At 38.7% G+C, this 22298-nt stretch overlaps 1 protein-coding gene across 1 annotated transcript in view; it reads left to right on the top strand.

Moving 5' to 3' along the window:
• The first annotated feature begins 5718 nt into the window (after positions 1–5718).
• The window catches only part of LOC143038259 (uncharacterized), a 21976-nt gene continuing 5396 nt past the window's right edge, over positions 5719–22298 (top strand). Inside the window, exons 1-6 of the mRNA XM_076207275.1 lie at positions 5719–5801; positions 9821–9876; positions 12682–13387; positions 14111–14268; positions 15706–15807; positions 17217–17327. Coding sequence (XP_076063390.1) covers positions 5729–5801; positions 9821–9876; positions 12682–13387; positions 14111–14268; positions 15706–15807; positions 17217–17327 — 1206 coding nt within the window. The 5' untranslated portion in view covers positions 5719–5728. The remainder of the gene's footprint in view (positions 5802–9820; positions 9877–12681; positions 13388–14110; positions 14269–15705; positions 15808–17216; positions 17328–22298) is intronic.

Raw genomic sequence — 22298 nt, 5'->3', positions numbered from 1 at the left:
TCTTCCTCACCTTTTGACCAAACACGCCATTATCCATAGTTTGTCTTGGCCTGCGAGACACCAGAAGAAATATATATAAACACTCCTTTTGCGTGTTTACTTTCCTTCCCTATCATAGACCTGTTTTATATTTCCAGTGATCGATGCCATGAACATGTGTAGCCTTTATTCATTCCATTTCGTATATATATTTCTCCCTGTTCGTTGAAGGTTCATATGGACATGAAGGAACGATTACAATCATAAGAATGATGTTTATACGAGGTAGAGTGTTTTACTGGGAGAAAGTAAAAGCACGGAAAGTCTTTACTTTAGTCTTCTCTTCTTCTTCCCCCTCTTACTATCTATAAACAAAGTTCCGTTAAAGGTGAAGAAGTAAAGGAAACATGTATTTAAGAGATATGGACTTTTTGTCTCATCCGTGGGGATGTTTAAAAATAGCAAAAGAAGCTCGCTAAGAAGACTTTCCCTCGTTAGAGTATGATCACCCTTGAACCTCATATGACAGAAGACACCGATTCAAAAACTGACCTGAGAGTTGATTGTAGGAAGAGGTACACGATCTTCTTATCCCTGAAGGTGTCTGCAACTACAGACTCTCAAAAGGTCGCCAGGACCTTTGCGCACTTGCATATTGGCGACCGCACAGACCCCAAGTTGTTACATATCGATTTGTTGTATACCATGAAAGCATTAGCCGTGTCTTGCTGCATTACTTCTGACCCAGAGAGTAGGCGAGGGAGCTACGATAAAGGGAAATAAATGAGAGTTGGATGGGTGAGGGGTGGATGCATACGTTGGCTGGCTACCCCTTTAGAAGGGGAAGAAACATTTTGCTGTATACATACATACATACATACATACACACACACATACATACATACATACATACATACATACATACATACATACATACATACATACATGCATACATACATACATACATACATACATACATACATACATACATGCATACATGCATGCATACATACATACATACATACATACATACATACATACATAAACTGATAGATAAATAGAAACCAGTAACTGAAGACCAAGTGTTAGTGATGTGTCCTCTATCATTTTTTTCTTCTTTTTTTTTTATCAAAAGAGCACTTTTGATACGAAGGACGAAAAGAACAGAAGCCCCCTCCCTACTACTACCACCACTGTGCATGTGTCTGGTCAGATGATGGCAGGTGTGACGAGAGGGAAAATATTGACCACACTTGTCTGAATTGTATAAAAAATTTCCCGACATTTCCCTCATTGCTCGTCAGTCTATTGAGTCATGTCTATAGCTCGCTGACTGAGCGGGGGCGTCGTTACTTGCAGCGAAGGTCGAGGGGATGGCGGGTCGAATCCTGCCACCGGCGAAGTTGAACCAAGGGCATGGTTCATTAAATTCCACGCTACAAAGCCCTCTGTGAGGGGCACCGTCCTAGCCTTCTGATAGGGGTGAGTTTATGACGCTAAACCATATCATCATATCCTCTTCCTCCTTACATCATTCAAACCCTATCGATCTAGATACTAAATAATCCATTTTGTCAAAAAATAATTTCGGTCGTGTTATAAATCGACTTGGTCAATCACATACGCGCTGAAAAAATGTAGGATGTTTTTGGCCTCGTAGGTATCGACCTCAGGAAGTTATCGATCCCAGACCTCTCGGCCTCATATATACCTTCCGAGGGCAAACGTCCGCGCACAGTCGGGAAGCCACCTAGGCTGCCGAAGTTACCTTATCACTTAAACAAGTCAAGTGACTGCCACAGGTCGCAAGTGTTCTATATTGAACCGAAAACCTAGGTGTGATAATTAAAGAGTAAGAAACAGAACCCTACGAGCGTTGCTCCTTTCCTGTATATTACAATTAGGTAAATACAGTTAAGTACATACCTCCGGAGTACTCAATTTGCCTCACCATGAACCACGTAACCCTTAATCTGAAATATAAATGTCATTACTTTAGCTGCCGCCAGTGGACATCTGTCCGCAAGCGAGAATGCCCAACAGAAAATGAGCGCCAGATCGAATGAGAGAATCGTCTCCCGCGTCGCTCTTGTTACATGCAATGGAAAGTTGTTATATTCAAAGTAGAGCTAATTTATTTACTCTAATTTCTCCAGGAACGAAAAAGAGTGTTTCGCTTTGAAATTTTATTTATACAACAAAAAAATAACAACGAAGGCTCTTGGGTAACAGAACAATTAAGTATTAATTTTGATAAAAGTTTAAATCAGTAGACAAGACAATCACGTGAGAAATAACAACCCTTAACTAACACTTAGTTTACGTGTAATGTGGATAAACACAGGTGGAAGAATCTGATAAACAAATGTCACTCACGAGAGCAAATTGATAAAAGCCCGTATGACATACCAAATTCAAAATCCGAAGAGGTGACCTTATAATTCTATAAAAAAAAAAAAAAAAAAAAAAAAAAAAAAAAAACGTGGATAAACAAAAGGTGGAGGAAACAGATTAACAGGGTCATTCAAAAAAACAAATTTGTAAAAACCCGTAAAGTGCCATTTACACGGTCAAACGGCTTGTCAAATTCCGTTTGTTAAACAAGTGTTTGAAGTGATGTTTGACCGTGTGAATGGGGGTATTTGGTTGTCAGACACGTTTGACAATCGTGTTTGACAACCAAATACCCCATTCACACGGTCAAACATCACTTCAAACACGTTTGACAAACCGGGTTTGACAAGCCGTTGGCCATGTAAATGGCCCTTAAGACACCAAATTCAAAAAGGGTAACCTAAAATCCTAACAAAAACCCCACACCAGACATAGGACGTATTTCCTATAAAAACCACTTACGTTTTTTTAAAACCCTAGGGTCTTACTACATACCTTGTGGGAAAAGGGTCTCCGTAAAAAGGGAGATGGATGGCCGACTATCAACTCGAACGCGATTGAGGAAGAAAGAAGCAACGAGAGAGGTTTTGAGGCCTCTTTAAAGTAATCTCAATTGATCTCACAGGTCAATGGAGCAGAAGGATACAACAAAAGGAAGTTTTTCCTATTCCACTCTGTACAGCAGCATACAGCCTAACCACTTACGCAACCTTAAATTACACACACAATACAAATATTATGTACTAACACAAAGAAAATAAAAGAAAGACAACTAAGATGATTAACTGGCAACTCGACGGGCGCAATTCACATGTCCACCCAGCCTGCCAGTGATGGAAACTGTTGACATACGTCTACAATTAGATACACTAAAAGAATTGGAGTACGTCGCAGCGTACGGACATATGGTAGGTATGTTACAATTTGTAATGAATAAAGCTGGTCAAAGTACATCAAAGAGAAAAGTAAAATGATAAGAAAAGAAACATAACCAAAAAATACAACTTGGTAATTTACACCCATTCGCTACCCTCACGGCTTGCTTGACCCGAGGACAGGGCACTAAAAACATCCGCTGTGATCTGACGTATGTTGACTTTCTGGGTGTGACACTGGTATACATAGCTGACAGATAAGGGGGGGGGGGTTAAAACTACGTGCTGGTAGACAACTAACGACCAACACGAGAAAGAAAAGAAAAAAGAAAATCGTGGACATTAGGTACGTGACACTCCTCTTGTACACTTGTAGCATAAACGTCATAGTAAAGCTCAATACAGGTGATATCACGTGACCGAAACAATTGCTCGTCAGGGACACACCGCTTCCATACTGGTTATCGTTTTCTATTTCTGGCTGATCCTCCCCCCACCTCCCTCGCCCAACACAATTGTCATAATTTCCCGTGTCACCTTCAGGACTTTAAACATGGCTGAACCTCCATCTGGCGTTTGGGTAGTGGTTGCCAATCCACCGACAAATGAAACTTCGTTCTCTTTGAGTGAAATCAGAGGTGTTGCAAGTCGAAGGGCGGAAGTGCGCCGACATATACAACGTCAACGCGGAGATGATGAAAACCAGAGGGTCCATGAACCGCTGTTTGTATGCGGTTCTTTCTGTTGTTTCACAGGTAGCTTCCATTCTCTCTCTCTGGAAAATAGGGATGGTCGTGCGTATCTGGAAAGAGAATGAGAACTGGGCAAGGCGCACACCGTTCTGCTCTTTGCTTTCATCTGCAGAACTTCCAAAGGTCAGAGCAGTCTGAATTCACAACTGATGAGTCAACAGATAACCTTAGCTATTCGTGTTCTTTACAAAGGATTACAAAGGTGAAGCATACCGACAGGAGACCTTTTGGAACATAACAAGGTCGGATGCGATTTTTTTTTAATAATGATAAATGAATACATAGATAGATAAATAAATAAATAAAGATATAACAATATAAATAATAATAAATAAAATAAATAAATGCATAGGTATAGTTAAGTAATAAACAAACAGGTAAATAGTAAGTAATAATAAATTGACATATAACTAATAATAATTGTGAATCAAGCAAATAATAATAAACAGTCAAATTATAACAAAACAAATAAAGAAATAGTATAAAATAAATGAGTTACTACAGCATCTTGGTTAGAAGTTTATCTAAATGATTCTTAAAACTTCAAACTGAACTATATTGCACTGCCTCTGCAGGAAGTTTATTCCCTTCATTAACCACACGGTTGGCGAAGTTGTTTCTACCCACTTCCAAATTAAATCTATTTCCTGGCAGTTTGAGACCATTGTTTCATGTCGGATTCTCATTCAATGTAAACATTTTGTCATTTTTGATGTTGTCAATTCCCTTTGGAATCTTAAAAACCTGTATCAAGTCACCTAAGAGCCTACGCTTTTTTAGGGAAACCAGATTCATATGTTTTGGTCGATTTTCGTATGATTTACTTTTTATATTTGGAATCAGTTTTGTAGCTCGCCGTTCTACTTTTTCCAATCTGTCATGTCTTTAATGAGATTCGGTGGCCATTCGGAAACAACATATTCCAAATGTGGACGAACTAACGATTTATATATATAGCTTGTTAATGAGAGATGGTCTTTTGAAATAAAAAGATCGCGCAATCAGTCCTAGAATATTATTTGCTTTCTCAGAGGCTGAAATACACTACTTAGATGATTTGAGATCGTTACTGATAATTACGCCGAGATCCTTTTCACTATCCACTTTTGATAACGAATTTCCAAATAACTTGTAATCATACTTACGGTTATTTTACCTACGTGCATTATCTTGAATTTACTTGTGTTAAATTTTATTAGCCACTTTTCAGACCATTGCTGTAATTGATCTAAATCTTCTTGAATATCTAATTGGTTTAAGTCATAATATTAATAATTCTATGTTCAACAGTAATACCTGTAATAGCAATGGCAATGACACAATAATGATAATGATAAAAATTCCAAACAAAATTGTAAATGTTTTCATAAAGGTGAGTGTATTACGGATGAAAACATCAGCCAACACGATGACAACACGTGTGACCCGGATGCTTATAATTGGGAAGACGTACACACACACATACACACACACACACACACACACACACACACACACACACACACACACACACACACACACACACACCACCACCGCCACCGCCACCACCGCCGCCACCACCGCCGCCACCACCGCCGCCACCACCACCGTCACCACCACCGTCACCACCACCGTCACCACCACCGTCACCACCACCGTCACCACCACCGTCACCACCACCACCACCACCACCACGCCATATGTGAAAGTCAGTCAGTTTGTATAGTTTGCTTTCGGACAACACGTACGATGGGTGTCCCTTTAGGCACAGACCTTCTGCTATATACAAGAATCCTTTTGGTGGCTTTGGTTCTGCTGGCAGGTAAGTAGTGGGTGCCTCTGAGGTTAGCATGTAGTCTCACATATATATACATGTATTAGTGTATATATATACATATACATACGGTGACATTGGAGTGTAATTACAAAATTTCCCTAAAAAGATAGACACTTAAAAATGGTCGTGGTTGATGGGTCGTTAGGCCACTCAGGGCGTCGTGGACTTGACAGTCGATGTCGCTAGTCGTCAGCTTTACCGTAGTCGAGGTGCGGGACCTTGCTATCTCCGTTGAGCGTGTGATTGGGTCAAGGTGGGGACGCTCACAGCTCTAGTTCACTAAATGATCTAGTTGTGGTAGCGGTAGGCCACGAATATATCTGTGGTAGGCGAGAGGGTAGGCGGTCGGCAGACCTGGCAGGCAGCGATGGCAGATGGCAGACCTTATAGGCAAACTGGCAGTCACAATGGTAGGCAGACAATGGCGGCAGTCGATCTGGCAGACACGTGGTGGCAGTTGATCTGGGAGACAAGGGACGGCAGACACACACACACACACACACACACACACACACACACACACACACACACACACACACACACACACACACACACACACACACACACACACACACACACACACACACACACATATATATATATATATATATATATATTTATATTATATTAATATTCATATATATGTAAATATATATATAATATATATATGTATATATACATATATATATATATATACTTATATATATATAGTAGTATACACACACTCACGTACATATATATATATATATATATATATATGTCTGGAAATATATATATATATATATATATCTATTTGTGTGTGTGTGTGTGTGTGTATGTGTGTGTGTGTGTGTGTGTGTGTGTGTGTGTGTGTGTGTGTGTGTGTGTGTGTGTGTGTGTGTGTGTGTGTGTGTGTGTGTGTGTGTGTATAGGCAAATTTTGCATATGCTTCCTTTGTACTTGTGTGCAGAAAAAACAATGATGGTCTTAGGCGTCAAAGATCTTGCCGCGCACGGAGAACTCTGGGTTGAAAAATCATACTATTGCCTGGCTGTGCTTTGAAATATGATGGAAATTGTAGGTGTTTTTAACAAAATTTTATCAATGCATTTATGAACGTATTATTGTACTATTTTCCTGTTTTAAGTTGTAAAGGTGACTCGTGCTAAGTTACCATTTTGTAGAGACTAAAAAGCATACCTGCGAAACTAGTCATGAATAAACTCAAGACTAAGACTCCTGTGTTTCCTACTCTCGCTTACGTCAACCTGTCAGAATGTCTCCACAGTATATGTATATATGTACATATGTATCTAATTATATGTATGTATGTATATATACATGTATGTATATATATGTATATGTATATGTATATGTATATGTATTTATATATGTATATGTATATGTATATGTATATGTATATGTATATGTATATGTATATGTATATGTATATGTATATGTATATGTATATGTATTTATACTTATTGGTTGAAATCATGACAAATGTGTAAATAAAGGGTAGGTAGGGGATATGCAAGTAAGCTAATAGATTAGATTTATGTAGATGTCATTTCAGCCGAAACGTGGGAATCAAGTACATTATCTTTCTCGTAGATTCCCTACCACCCTCGGGAACGTCGAAGGGAATCGATCTCTGCTTAGTTTGACATCGACAGTAGGACCAACCCAACAGAACAGGGGAGGGAGGTGATCAGGAGCGAGGACCTGCATTGAGCCAGTAGCGAGAGAAGAATTTGCAAGGGCTAGTGAGGACGGAATACAAGGGTGGATTTGTCAGTTCTACGGGACAGAGGAGTTGGGGACAGGAACAGAGGAAGGTTACTGGGGTGGGATTAGGGAAGCGTTTCTCCACCACACCAGGGTTCCCCGGAACCCTAAGGTTCCGCAAAAGGTCCCTTAGGGTTCCGCGAGAACAATTGAGATAAGCTAACGCACTTTTGATTTTGTATCTAATTTCATATACGTAATATAATTAAACACGCACGACATATTCTTGGCTATTGTAGTAATGTGATATAGACATCATCCTATCTAACCTATTATTATGATGAAAATAGAATTAGAAAGATATGGTATATGTTTTTTTTTATTTTTTTATTTGCAGGGGTTCCTTGAGACATGCAATCTAATTAAAAGGTTACGCAAGGGGGTTAAAGGTTGAGAAACGCTGGTTAGGGCAATGGCTCTAAACCTTTTTCACTCCATTCGCTCCCCTTCATGAGTTTTTTTTCTTTTTTTTTTTTCAACATCCATGTGGGTTCCCTTCGTTTTTCTCCCAAATCCCACTTCGCCAAAAAGGTTAGAAAAATAATAATAATAATAATAAATAAAATGTTGAAGAGAAACTCTCTGCTTTATTACAAAGCATAATAATTATCAAAGCATAATAATTATCATAATAATTATCATCATAATTAAGCATAATAATTATCAAAGCATCATAATTATCTTATATTTGATATTTTTTTCCTGGTAGGACAGTAATGAGATTTTCTCTTCTATTCAGATTACTCACACTATATAGAAATGTATAATTCGTGACAGTAGGCCATATCCCCCTTCCTAAATTCTTGTCATTGCTCCCTTGGGGTCACTTATGGCCCCCAGGTTCAGGACCACAGGGTTAGGGAGAGACATCTCAGTCTTATTCCCTTTTGAATGAATGTACATTACCGAGTGTCGTATATGTTACCTGCAACTCATGTATTGTATGTGTATATAAGTGTATGTGTACGTGTGTAAGCATGTGCATCCCAGTTGCCTTCCTACATTCATTATGAAAACCTCCCCCCACTGTATGACGCTATTGCGTAATAGATTAAAAAAAAAAAAAAAAGGGTTAGGGAGGAGGGGGGAGGGGGGGTCAGTCATGCGAAGAGCAGACATCGAGTAAGTCACCTGACGACGAAGTCCATGACTTGGTTATGTCATCGATGACGAAGCTTAGGCATCTTAACTTACACTCACCGGAAAGACGCAGAGTGCGGGGTGATCTAATAGAGGTGTTCAAGTGGATCAAAGGCTTTAACAAGGGTGACGCAAACAAGGTCATCATATCAAAACAACAGGGCAGGACTCGCAGTAATGGATTTAAACTGGATAAATTTAGATTTAAGAAGGAAATAGGTAAGAATTAGTTTACTACTAGTATTGTGGTCAAAGAATGGAATAGACTTAGTAACGATGTAGTGAGCGCTGAAACTATCAGTTGTTTTAAGAAACGGTTAGACAACTTTATGGATGGGGATGATAGGTGGTGATGAATATGGAGCTGCCTAGTGTAGGCCTTATGGTCTCTTGCAGTCTCCTTCATTCTTATGTTCTTATGTCAGAGGGGAACTCGATCCGAAGAGATCTTAGGGACGAGTGAAGCTCATAGATCACGACTGAGGTAAAAGTCACTATGGCCGTGACAAGCTATGTCTTAGGAATGATTCTGAAGAACGTCTTCATAGATGCGGCTTGCAAAGTACTCAGGAGAGTAACGTCACTTTGGTATGTCGTCCAAGGTACAATTGGCTTCAGCTCTGAGGTCCGGGCTAGAAGGGAGAATGGTAGGGTAGTATGTTTCTTTCCATCTTGTATAGGCAAACATCATTAATATCTCTTTCAGTCTACTTTGAAATACGGCCATTCTTATTCAATTTGTTCTCCGTCCTTACCTTATCTTTTGTTTTCTCACTATGACTTTCTGATTGCTCAGTCTGTCTCTTCTGATTTATATCTATTTCCTAGATTTAAATGTTGTTTTATATCCAGAATTGTAACCTTGTCCTTCATTCAAGTATATCCAGTTCTAGCTTTACCTATCTCAACTCTTTCGATCTATCAATTTTGCTAGAATTGTGAACCCTCGCGTGTTTGTGTGTGTATGTGTGTGTGTGTGTGTGTTTGTGTGTGTGTGTATGTGTGTGTGTTTGTGTGTGTTTGTGTATATGTCTGTGCAATGTGTTTGAGCAAAGTGTTTGATAAATTTTAAATAAATGATTTAAATTTGTTTTCAGAAATCAGTGTTGCGAAGAAGTGCAAGTACAACGGAAAGAAATACAAAAAAGATACCGTGAGTATTACTGTGTAAATTTCTATTTTCTTAATTACTAGTCAACACCTCATAGAGGAATTTACTTTTTGACGAGTGTTACTTGTACACTCTTCTCTAGATGTACATAAGAACATAAGTATGAAGGAGACTGCAAGAGACCATAAAGCTTACACTAGGCAGTTCCATGTCCATCACCACCTGTCATAAAAACAACCGATAGTTTCAGCGCTCAATACATGGTTACTAAGTCTATTCCACTCGTTGACTACCCTATTAGTAAACCAGTTTTTAACCTATTTCCTTCTTAAATCTAAATTTGTCCAATTTGAACCCATTACTGCGAGTCCTGCCCTGTTGTCTTAGTATAATGACCTTGCTTGCGTCACCCTTGTCAAAGCCTTTGGTCCACTTGAACACCTCTATTAGATCACCCCGCACTCTGCGTCTTTCCAGAAAGTGTAAGTTAAGGTGCCTAAGCCTCTACTCGTAAGGTAAATTTCTGAGCCCCATGTAGCATTTTGGTCCTTCCCCTTTGTACTGATTTTAGTGAATTGATGTCCATTCTATAGGATGGAGACAAAAACTGTACCGCATAATCGAGGATGGGTCTAACTAACGCATGTAGGGTTTGATAATTACCTCTGCACTTCTATTCGTAACCGTTCTAGCGATGAAACCTAATGCTCTGTTTGTTTTTTTCCTGGCGCTAATGCACTGTTTCCTGGATTTAAGGCCAGGACTCACTAGAACTTCCAAATCTCTCGCACTCAGTTTTCTCCAAAAACGTGTTATCTAAACTACATCTGATTACGGGGTTGTGTATAACTACGTTTAACATGCCGCAGTTTGAGATATTGAAGTCCATTTGCCATTTCACCGACCATGTGAACAATTTGTTAAGATCTTCCTGCAGAATCTCGGCGTCTTCTCCTGATCTAATTAGACGCCCTATTTTAGTGTCATCCGCAAATTTAATAACATCACTATTAATCCCATTTTCCAAGTCGTTTATATACATAATGAACAATAAGGGACGCAAAACCGAGCCTTGGGGAACTCCGCTAGAAACATTTCCCCATTTGGATTTTACACCGTTGATGGTGACCCTTGTTTTCTGTCACTGATCCAAACTTTAATCCATTTAAATACTTTTCCTCCTATGCCATGGGCTTTGACTTTATTAGTCTCTGGCTTTGTCGAACGCTTTGCTAAAGTCAAGATGAATAACATCGTAACTATCATTGTTATCTGACGCCTTGTATATTTTCGTGTTAAAAGACTGGTCACACATTACTTATCCTTGGAGGAAACATGCTGTGAGTCACGAATCAAATTATGTCTCGGTGTGATCTCTGATTCTATAAGTTATTATAGATTCAAGCATTTTACCTATAACTGATGTCAAACTGATTGGCCTATATCTACATATAGACGATTCATCACCATTTTTGAAAACAAGAACAACATTTGCCTGCCCCCAAGCAATAGGCACAAAATCAGTGTCTACCGATTTATTAAATACCTGTTAACTGGTCATAGATTTCAAATTTACACTCTTTAAGTACTCTCGAAAAAATTCATCTGGGCCCGGGGATTTTGTAGCTTTAAGTCTGTTAATCTGTTTGACTACTACCTTACTAATACTAATACTTTCTACTTACTACTTTCTTCGTCCCCATTGAAAATTTGAAATATAGATGTGGCCGTAATTTGTTATATGTATACATATATATATATATATATATATATATATATATATATATATATGTATATATATATATATGTATATATATATATATATACATATATATATATGCGGAAAAACCACCAAGGAAAAAGAAAAACTGATGACCAAGCGCTTTCGTCTATTCAGACATCCTCAGGGTACATAGAAAAGAAAAAGGACACAAGAATATATACACAGAGTATGAGGTCAGGAAGGGAACCGGGAAAGGTTATGAGGCTCTAACCTTGTGTCCTTTTTCTTTTCTATGTACCCTGAGGATGTCTGAATAGACGAAAGCGCTTGGTCATCAGATTTTCTTTTTCCTTGGTGGTTTTTCCGCATATTTAGAATCACGAGTTTATGTGATTTCTCATGCATATATATATATATATATATATATATATATATATATATATATACATATACATATATATATATATATTTATATATATGTATATATATGTATATTATATATATACATATATAAATATATATATATATATATATATATATATATATATATATCTGTAATCAATAGTGTGGAAATTATAGAGGAATGGGCTCTTAATGTATAAAGTATTCACTAAAATATTATACAATCGTCTAGTCCCTCTATAGGCAAAGAAATTAGGAGAGTACCAGAGTGGTTTTAGGAGTGAAAGATCTACCATAGACCAAATATTTAGAGAGCGGATGGTACTGAATTTTTTTTCGGAAATATGAAAAAAAAAAAAAAATCAAAGTATTTGTAGGCTATAAACAGGCAAAATAACTTGATTTTTCTTCCTTGTTCTGTTAAAGAATAAGAATATTCAAACAATAAAGGCAAGTGAACTCTCAAGTAGTTTAATGAGTTTAATTCTTGAAAAATAAAGAACAACTAAATATTCGAGAATAAAGATCCTTACTATATCTTAATGTATCTGTTCTACAAGTATATCTGTTCTAGTGCATCTAAAAATATTATTATTATTTTTATACATATGGGTTTTTGTCCGACAATATATTGGGTTTCGGGTTATGGGATTTGAGAATGGGATCTTGTCCTGTGGGATTATAGCTAAGCACTGTTCTGTCTTCGCTCTCTTCCCCTTCAGGAGATCGAAGTGCACAGCGACTCCTGCACCAAACTCGTCTGCGTCGCGTCTACAGGAAAGAAGAAGAGCCCTGTAAAGGTCATGCTTGTCCAGGATCCGGGTGAGTGTGAGTGCCAGCTCTCAAGGAGTAAGTCATCGACAAACTCGAACGTGACCAGAACCTGGGGAGCTCAAGATCTCGACGAGCGAGGAGGAACGAAGGAGTTCTGGTTCCCAAGAGAGGGTAATGTCCTCCCAGACAACAACGCCGAAAAGGAACCTTCGAAGAAAGTGACAAAGCATCAAAACAAACAAACCCGCGCGAAGACTATTTTGAAAAGGTTTGATGGCATTTCCGGAGCAGTAAAAGAGTTCCATAGCACGGGGGATTCTGAGTATATCAGACCTCAGAATCGAAATTCATCGGCCACGAGCAACAAGCCAAGAACACTAAAACGAAGCAAGACAAGGCAAACAAAACCTGATAAAGACGTACAAAGGGAGGTATGGGGAGAGACAGGAACGTTGGGGCAAAGGATGACGGTCAGAAGGAAGCTGAAGAAAAAGGCCAAAGCCTGCAAGTACAACAAAGTCAAGGTCCCTGTGGACCAGATGGCTGATGCTCTTGAGGAGAGGTGTGTTCACGTCGTCTGCGCTAAGAACGAAGACACGGGACGTTCCGAACTCAAGATGGAGGTCATCCAGGACTGCACCTGCAGCAGCGATGGTAAGCTCCAGCGTACTCTTATACATCTACCTACATACCTACCAATCTACCTACCCATCTATTTATCTATTCACTTATTTATATATTAGTATTTATTCATCTATTCGTCTCCTCGTCCCTATCTCTTTCTACCTCACTCACACATACTGTACACATGCACATGTATATTCACATATACATATAGTTGCATATGCACATAGACATGCATACAGTATATACATGAACATGCATATCCACATATACACATACATCAACGTACACGGACACGTACACGCACATACACATGTACACACACACACACACACATCAACGTACACGGACACGTACACGCACATACACATGTACACACACACATATACGCACACACGCACATGCACATACATGCACACAGTTCTTTTTTCCTGTTGGCAGATATAGTCCCGTTTTTTTTTTTTTTTTTTTTTTTTTTTTTTTTTTTTTTTAAAGAAATCCCTGGAAGACATGTTCAGTTTGGATCAAAGAATTTTCACCTTTTTGTCAATGGAATGTCTTTCATCAGAAATATGATTCTTAGATTGGTTTGTAGAACAGGATTTATCATTTAATACTTATGTATTAGTAATTACGCCACTGGTTATGGAGAATAGACTAATAGAAGAAATTAGATAATGACAAAATAAATTACTATTTCTTTTTCATTAACCATGATTTTCGTTATTTTTCCAGGAGGAGGCGGAGGCGGAGGAGGAGGAGGAGGAGGGACGTGTGAAGATTATTCTGTATTTACTGCTCAACATTCCATGTGTTTAGGAGAGAATAAGGACTGCAACATAGTCAGTCAAGGAATTACGGAAAATGAGAAGAAAGTGATCCTCAAATACCACAACAAGTTTCGTCAACAGGTCAATATGAATTAGCATAAATCTAATGCAAAAATAATTATAGGGTGGTGTCCATTGAAGTAATTAATTATAGGTATGTTTTATATATATATATATATATACATATATATATATATATATATGTATATAAATATGTGTGTGTAGTTAGTGTGTGTGTGTGTGTGTGTGTCTACTGTGTGTGTTTATTCAAATGCGATATACAGGGAAGAAACTATGTTCGTAGGGTTTCGTCTATTTCCTCATCATTCCTAGGTTTATGGGATATATCATCATCTAAGTCTATTCTAGGCTTTCCCAGTAGTTTATGCATCTGTACAGATTTTTCTTTTTCATTCTTTGGGCATATGGTCTTCAACTTGTTCCCTTTTTGTGTGTGTATGTGTGTGTGTATATGCATGTGTGTGTATACACGTGTGTGTGTGTGTGCATGCGTGTGTGTGTGTGTGTGTGTGTGTGTGTGTGTGTGTGTGTGTGTGTGTGTGTGTGTGTGTGTGTGTGTGTGTGTGTGTGTGTGTACTCATTGGGTCTATTCTCTAATTTCCTAACATAGAAACTCAAATCCATGTACGGTTCTAACTTAATCTATATCTTTGATTTCCAATTATTATATTTAGATTTGAATTCGTGTATTGTTTGAGCTTGGGCTATATCACCAAGTTATTTCACATATTTTTACATCTATATGAAAAGTTGTATTTCTTCACATACTTTCGACATGTCTTTCTTAATTTACTTCCACGATCTCTTAAAACCGTCCTTTATTTGATCAGATCTTTTCTATCAATGCAATCTATCTCCTTTAGTGATCTGAACATTATAATCATGTCACCTCTTTCTCTTGATCTTTCAAAGTTGGTAGACCCAGTACTTTTAATCTCTCCTCATATGGGTTTGTCTGACAGGCTGGGGGCCGGTTTGGTTGCTGCCCTATGTATTCTCTCAATCTTGTTTATATTTTCTTCATTCTGTGTGGACGTATGTGTATGTATACGTGTGATCCCATCCTTCAATAATATTTTCAACTGGAGGGACGTTTGTTATACCGTAAAACAGATGAAAGATGCTCCCCCAAACTAGGTGGAAAAAGAAGTAAGCATACGTACACTTTAAACCACTATCGAAGAAATAATATCAGAAGTACAGGAGATCCATATATTTCAACTACTGTCTGTTGTCCTCTTCATTCTGCTGAAGAGGACTACAGACAGTAGTCGAAATATACAGTTTTCCTGTACTCCTGGTATTATTTCTCCGATAGTGGGCTTAGTGTACATTTACAAATGTGTTATAACATCACAGTTTCCCAAGTAAGTATACATTGCACGAAACAGTTTTGAATCATCTATTAGGATGGCCTGTGAGTCAACGTAAATTACATCGCCTCTCATTTGTGTTGTATCATTTACTGACCACGCGCGCCATCGTCTGTGGTTTCAGGTGGCTAACGGTGAGGAGGATCGAGGTAATCCAGGACCTCAGCCAAAGGCGGCAGACATGCGAGAGTTTGTGTGGAACGACGAACTGGCACTTGTGGCCCAGGTAAGCTTCTATCAAGGGTCAAAGGTCAAGGGTCAAAGGTTCAAGGTCAAGGGGTTAAGGTGTCAAAGGATAATGGTTCAATGGTCAAGGGTCAAAGTTAAATGGTCATAGATCAATGGTTAAAGGTCAAGGGTCAAAATTCAAGGATAAACGGTCAAGGGACAAGGGTCAAGGGTCAGAGGTCAAGGGTTAAGGGTCAGAGGTCAATCGCTAATTGTCAAAGGTAAAGGTTTAACGGTCAAGGGACAAGAACGAAGGGTTAAGGGTCAAGGCTTCAAAGGTCAAAGGTCAACTACCAAGGGACAAGGGTCAAAGGCCAAGGGTCAAAGGACAAGGGTCAGGTTACATCTCAACAGCTCAAGTATCAATGAATCTGTGGACCATTTATCGGATCACATGAAGAATCGTCACCCCAAACTTCGACAAGGTGACAATTCTTCATGTGGGCTATTCTAGGGTGACAAGTTTTCATGTGCGCCATTCTGGGTTTACGATTTTTCGGTTGTATAAGTTGATGACAATAAGCATAACCCTTATTCAACCTAACCTAACCTAACCTAACCTAACCTAACCTAACCTAACCTAACCTAATCTTTATTCCACTGTTGATATTCGGCGCACTGGGGTGACAATTCTTCAGGTGGGATCTCATGGGGTGACAATTCTTCATGTGGGCGTTCTGGGGTGACAATTCTTCATGTGACCCCATTTATCTATTTGCTTTTACATCTCACCCGTTACTTTGCGCGCTTTTATAATGAAGAGGAAGAACAAAAATTATTCAGCGTGTCATTGATGCTTCACTCGGTCTTGTAAGAAGAAGAAACAAAGAACAGGTTTCCACTTAATATAAGAACATAAGAATGAAGGAGACTGTAAGAGACCATAAGGCCTACACTAGGCAGCTCCATATCCATCACCACCTGTCATCCCCATCCATAAAGTTGTCTAACCGTTTCTTAAAACAACTGATAGTTTCAGCGCTCACTATATGGTTACTAAGTCTATTCCATTCCTTGACCACCCTATTAGTAAACCAGTTTTTATCTATTTCCTTCTTAAATCTAAATTTGTCCAGTCTAAATCCCTTACTGCGAGTTCTGCCCTGTTGTTTTAATATGATGGCCTTGTTTGCATCACCCTTGTTAAAGCCTTTGGTCGACTTGAACACCTCTATTAGATCATCCCGCACTCTGCGTCTTTCCAGAGAATGTAAGTTATTGACGAGATAAACACCATATGAGGACGGAGCCTTTATTTGTACGACGTTTCGCTTTTTACAGCTTTTTCCAGTACAAATAAAGGCTCCGTCCTCATATGGTGTTTATCTCGTCAATCTTGTCGGCAACTGCCACATTTAAGTGTAAGTTATGGTGCCTAATCCTTACTTCTCTGCGTTTTGCTTCTAGGCTTGGGCCAACACTTGTCCCTACGGTCACGATTGCTCTGAATGCAGGAAGATCCTTGGCGAAGAATACTTTGTTGGACAGAACCTCTACTGGTATTTCACCACTGATCCAGTAAGTTCTTCCCACTGAAGAGAGTATGTATAGACCAACGTTTCCCAACCTTTTCCGACCATAGCAACCCTCTGTTTTCACGTCTAAGCAGTCCAGCACCCCTATCTCGTTATTAGATGGATAAGAAGAAAGTGAAGTGTACTGCTTTATTTTCTTGATTCCTTAGAACTGAAACAAATTGACAATATTGCTTGTAGAAGAACTAAGAACACCCTAGAAAATAGAATAGCATGGGAAAAAGTCAAATATGCACAACTAGGTAATCAATGATACATATATCAATGTGATTTTTGTGTGCATCACTTCCCAGCGCCCCCTATAATTGATTTCATCACCCCCAGAATAGACAAAAGAGAGGAGTCGGGAAGGGGAAGCTTGATATGTTAGCACAAACTCTGATGTCTCTATCAAGATTCTGATGTGAATAATCTGGTCCAGGGCTTGGAAATGAGTTACGGGAAACCTAGTCTCTAGTCTGGGAACCAACATAACAAGGTCACTTTCTAGCCAATACACACACACTCATGAACACAACAATTCTCAATCTTCTGTCCTTATGCCTTCCTTCCTCCCCCCCACTCTCCCCTTTACCTCTCTCCCTCTTTCTCTCTCTCTCTCTCTCTCTCTCTCTCTCTCTCTCTCTCTCTCTCTCTCTCTCTCTCTCTCTCTCTCTCTCTCTCTCTCTCTCTCTCTCTCTCTCTCTCTCTCTCTCTCTCTCTCTCTCTCCCTCTTTCTCTCTCTCTCTCTCTCTCTCTCTGTCGACTCAAAACGTGGGAATAACCTTTGGAAAAGTTCTTTTCGACCTCGACTCTTGCTCTCTAGTTTTAGCAAAACAACAAAGCGCCAACGACGAGATAGGTTCCGTGATAGGTTCTTACTAGTTATTAACTCTTTATTGAAGAGCTTTCCTTCAGGCCAGGCAAGTAGACGATAGGCGGAGCACCCAACGTAATCTCCTTCTTTCAGGACATTGGCATGTTTGGCTCATAGTAACTATAACCTCAAAACTCACAGCGATGGACAAGGAGTTATTGTACCAACTCATCATTGATAAACTCAAAGTTGAGTGCTTGTGGAGATGCCTCAAAATCTACAAAGTGATCGAACGATACCAAATAACGGCGTGCGGACTCACGTCATTCTTAGCTTCCTCGTCTCTATACATATATTCATTGCTTTCTATTGAAAGTTTCACATATTTGATATGCACAGGATGACCATGGATAAACTCATGGTACTGGTATTAACACCGCGTTGATTTGTATACAGGAGACCGGTGATGTGAGGGGAGGGGGGAGTGGAAGGGGGACGCTTGAGTCGTAATTCATAAACAAGGATCCAAACCGGGCGCCACTGACCACTACCAAATCGAAGTTGCTGACGTCACCTTGAGGGAAAAAATTCATGACATGCGAACAATTGACAATGAATTTTATTGTCTGTGTTGCTCATAAAGTCACATCGTTTGGCATTTTATTTATTTGTTTATTATTTGGATGATGGTGTAGTCCTGAGAAAAACTGAACTACAGGAATGGCCAGTAATTGTATGCTCGTGGCAATATAGGTTGCCTGTGTCATTTCGACTATGATTTCAGCTTAAAAAGAAAAAGATATGGATACGTATATATATAAATACAAACATGTATATTATATACATATTATATATATATATATATATATATATATATATAGATATATGTATATATATATACATATATATACATATACAATTTCTAAACAGAAATGTAGTAGCACATTTGTAAATTACACACAGGAACCCACAGTCGGAGAAAGAATAAACTTCGAATAAAGAAAAATCCTATATTTCGGCTATCAACTGTAGCCCTCTTCAGGAAAGTACATAAGATAGAGAACAGAGGGGACTTATAAACTACAGTAAGAAGAGATGTGGACAGTTGACCTCACTCAGGCGCGGGGCAAACTGGGGTGGCGGAGGAGGGAGGAGGTGAGGAGAGGGGAGGATGTAGTGTCCATATCAACTTGGCTATTGCTGCGCGTGAGATAATGTCAGGTGTCCACTGCCCTTTAGAAATATTAATATTAGGGCATTCCTCAATTAATGCTGATTCGACTATTTTCCTCCTGAAACCGCAGTGGGACTTGAACACTAATCTGGCCTTACCCCAGTCGAAAGAATGATTCTTATTTTTGACATGAAGAAATACAGCCGAATTTTCTTGCCCATACCTAATTGACCTTTTATGTTCTGCCAATCTAGTGTTCAGGTCTCTCCCGGTTTGACCCAAGTAAACCAAATCACAATCTTTGCAGGGCAAACAATAAACACCAGGTGACTCAACTTCCTTCGGTTTTTGTTGAACGTTCACAATTTGCTTACGCACGGTGTTAGGATAGTGATAGGCAATAGTGAGACGTTCATGAGGAAACAATTTAGTAGAAGAACTGATGGTATTATTAAATGGAATTTTTAAAATGTCCTTAAAGGAGCGGTGGAAACTTAAGGGGACGGAAGTTTTAAAATGGTTGGCCCTAGCCTTACTGAGGGCTTGATTCAGAAACCAAGGTGGATAAGCCAACTTCTCAAGTTGACATTTGATCACCTCAATCTCATGGTCCAGAAGTTGAGGACTGCAAATCCTGAAAGCCCTCAAGAAAAGGCCAGAGGCAACACTTTTCTTGACATTGTCAGGGTGATTGCTAAAAAAGTGGAGATAACTGCCTGAATGGGTGGGCTTACGGTACACTGTAAAGAATAAATTATCATCAGTTCTTCTTAACAAAATATCCAAGAAAGGGATTTGGTGTCCTTCTTCCCATTCAACTTTAAATTTAAGATTCGGGGTCAATTGGTTCAATTTATCATGGAACACTTCAAATGGGCCCCAACTGTCATCCCACGCCGAAAAGATATCGTCTACGTACCTGAGCCAAATCATTTCGGGCGGTTTGATGCTGGGCAAAAGGGTACACTCAAAATACTCCATGTACAAATTGGCCAAAACAGGAGACAAATTGGAACCCATACTGCAACCGAATTTTTGACGGAAGAATTGGTCTTGAAAGGAGAAAACATTTGAAGAAACACACAGGCGAACTAAAGCAAGAATTTTGTTGACAGGGAGGGGGAAAAAGTCTTGAAACGGTTGCAGTTTGGATTCCAAAAAAGTAAGCCTGGATGTGTCCTCGTTATTTACGAATATTAATGTTGAAGATGTACTTACTTTTTTTGAATACAAACTGAAACCGTTTCAAGACTTTTTCCCCCTCCCTGTCAACAAAATTCTTGCTTTAGTTCGCCTGTGTGTTTCTTCAAATGTTTTCTCCTTTCAAGACCAATTCTTCCGTCAAAAATTCGGTTGCAGTATGGGTTCCAATTTGTCTCCTGTTTTGGCCAATTTGTACATGGAGTATTTTGAGTGTACCCTTTTGCCCAGCATCAAACCGCCCGAAATGATTTGGCTCAGGTACGTAGACGATATCTTTTCGGCGTGGGATGACAGTTGGGGCCCATTTGAAGTGTTCCATGATAAATTGAACCAATTGACCCCGAATCTTAAATTTAAAGTTGAATGGGAAGAAGGACACCAAATCCCTTTCTTGGATATTTTGTTAAGAAGAACTGATGATAATTTATTCTTTACAGTGTACCGTAAGCCCACCCATTCAGGCAGTTATCTCCACTTTTTTAGCAATCACCCTGACAATGTCAAGAAAAGTGTTGCCTCTGGCCTTTTCTTGAGGGCTTTCAGGATTTGCAGTCCTCAACTTCTGGACCATGAGATTGAGGTGATCAAATGTCAACTTGAGAAGTTGGCTTATCCACCTTGGTTTCTGAATCAAGCCCTCAGTAAGGCTAGGGCCAACCATTTTAAAACTTCCGTCCCCTCAAGTTTTCACCGCTCCTTTAAGGACATTTTAAAAATTCCATTTAATAATACCATCAGTTCTTCTACTAAATTGTTTCCTCATGAACGACTCACTATTGCCTATCACTATCCTAACACCGTGCGTAAGCAAATTGTGAACGTTCAACAAAAACCGAAGGAAGTTGAGTCACCTGGTGTTTATTGTTTGCCCTGCAAAGATTGTGATTTGGTTTACTTGGGTCAAACCGGGAGAGACCTGAACACTAGATTGGCAGAACATAAAAGGTCAATTAGGTATGGGCAAGAAAATTCGGCTGTATTTCTTCATGTCAAAAATAAGAATCATTCTTTCGACTGGGGTAAGGCCAGATTAGTGTTCAAGTCCCACTGCGGTTTCAGGAGGAAAATAGTCGAATCAGCATTAATTGAGGAATGCCCTAATATTAATATTTCTAAAGGGCAGTGGACACCTGACATTATCTCACGCGCAGCAGTAGCCAAGTTGATTCTGTCACTACATCCTCCCCTCTCCTCACCTCCTCCCTCCTCCGCCACCCCAGTTTGCCCCGCGCCTGAGTGAGGTCAACTGTCCACATCTCTTCTTACTGTAGTTTATAAGTCCCCTCTGTTCTCTATCTTATGTACTTTCCTGAAGAGGGCTACAGTTGATAGCCGAAATATAGGATTTTTCTTTATTCGAAGTTTATTCTTTCTCCGACTGTGGGTTCCTGTGTGTAATACATATACAAATTTATATACACACATATGTATACCCATACACATATACACACATATACAGGTACATATACATATATGCATGTTAACATACATATATATATATATATATATATATATATATATATACATACATTATATATATACATATATAATGTATATATATACATATATAATGTATATATATATATATAAACATTATAATGTATATATATACATATATATATATATATATATATATACATATACATAAATATATATATATATATATACATATATAATGTATATATATAACATATATATATATATACATATACACATATATATATATATATATATATATATAATGTATATATAATATATATATATATATATATATATATATA

This window comes from Oratosquilla oratoria, chromosome 24 (genome assembly GCF_046742065.1).
Source record: "Oratosquilla oratoria isolate Oo_2021 chromosome 24, ASM4674206v1, whole genome shotgun sequence".
Classification (NCBI taxonomy): domain Eukaryota; kingdom Metazoa; phylum Arthropoda; class Malacostraca; order Stomatopoda; family Squillidae; genus Oratosquilla; species Oratosquilla oratoria.
Note: the sequence above shows the minus strand (reverse complement) of the source record. Positions and strands in the feature narration are given on the sequence as shown.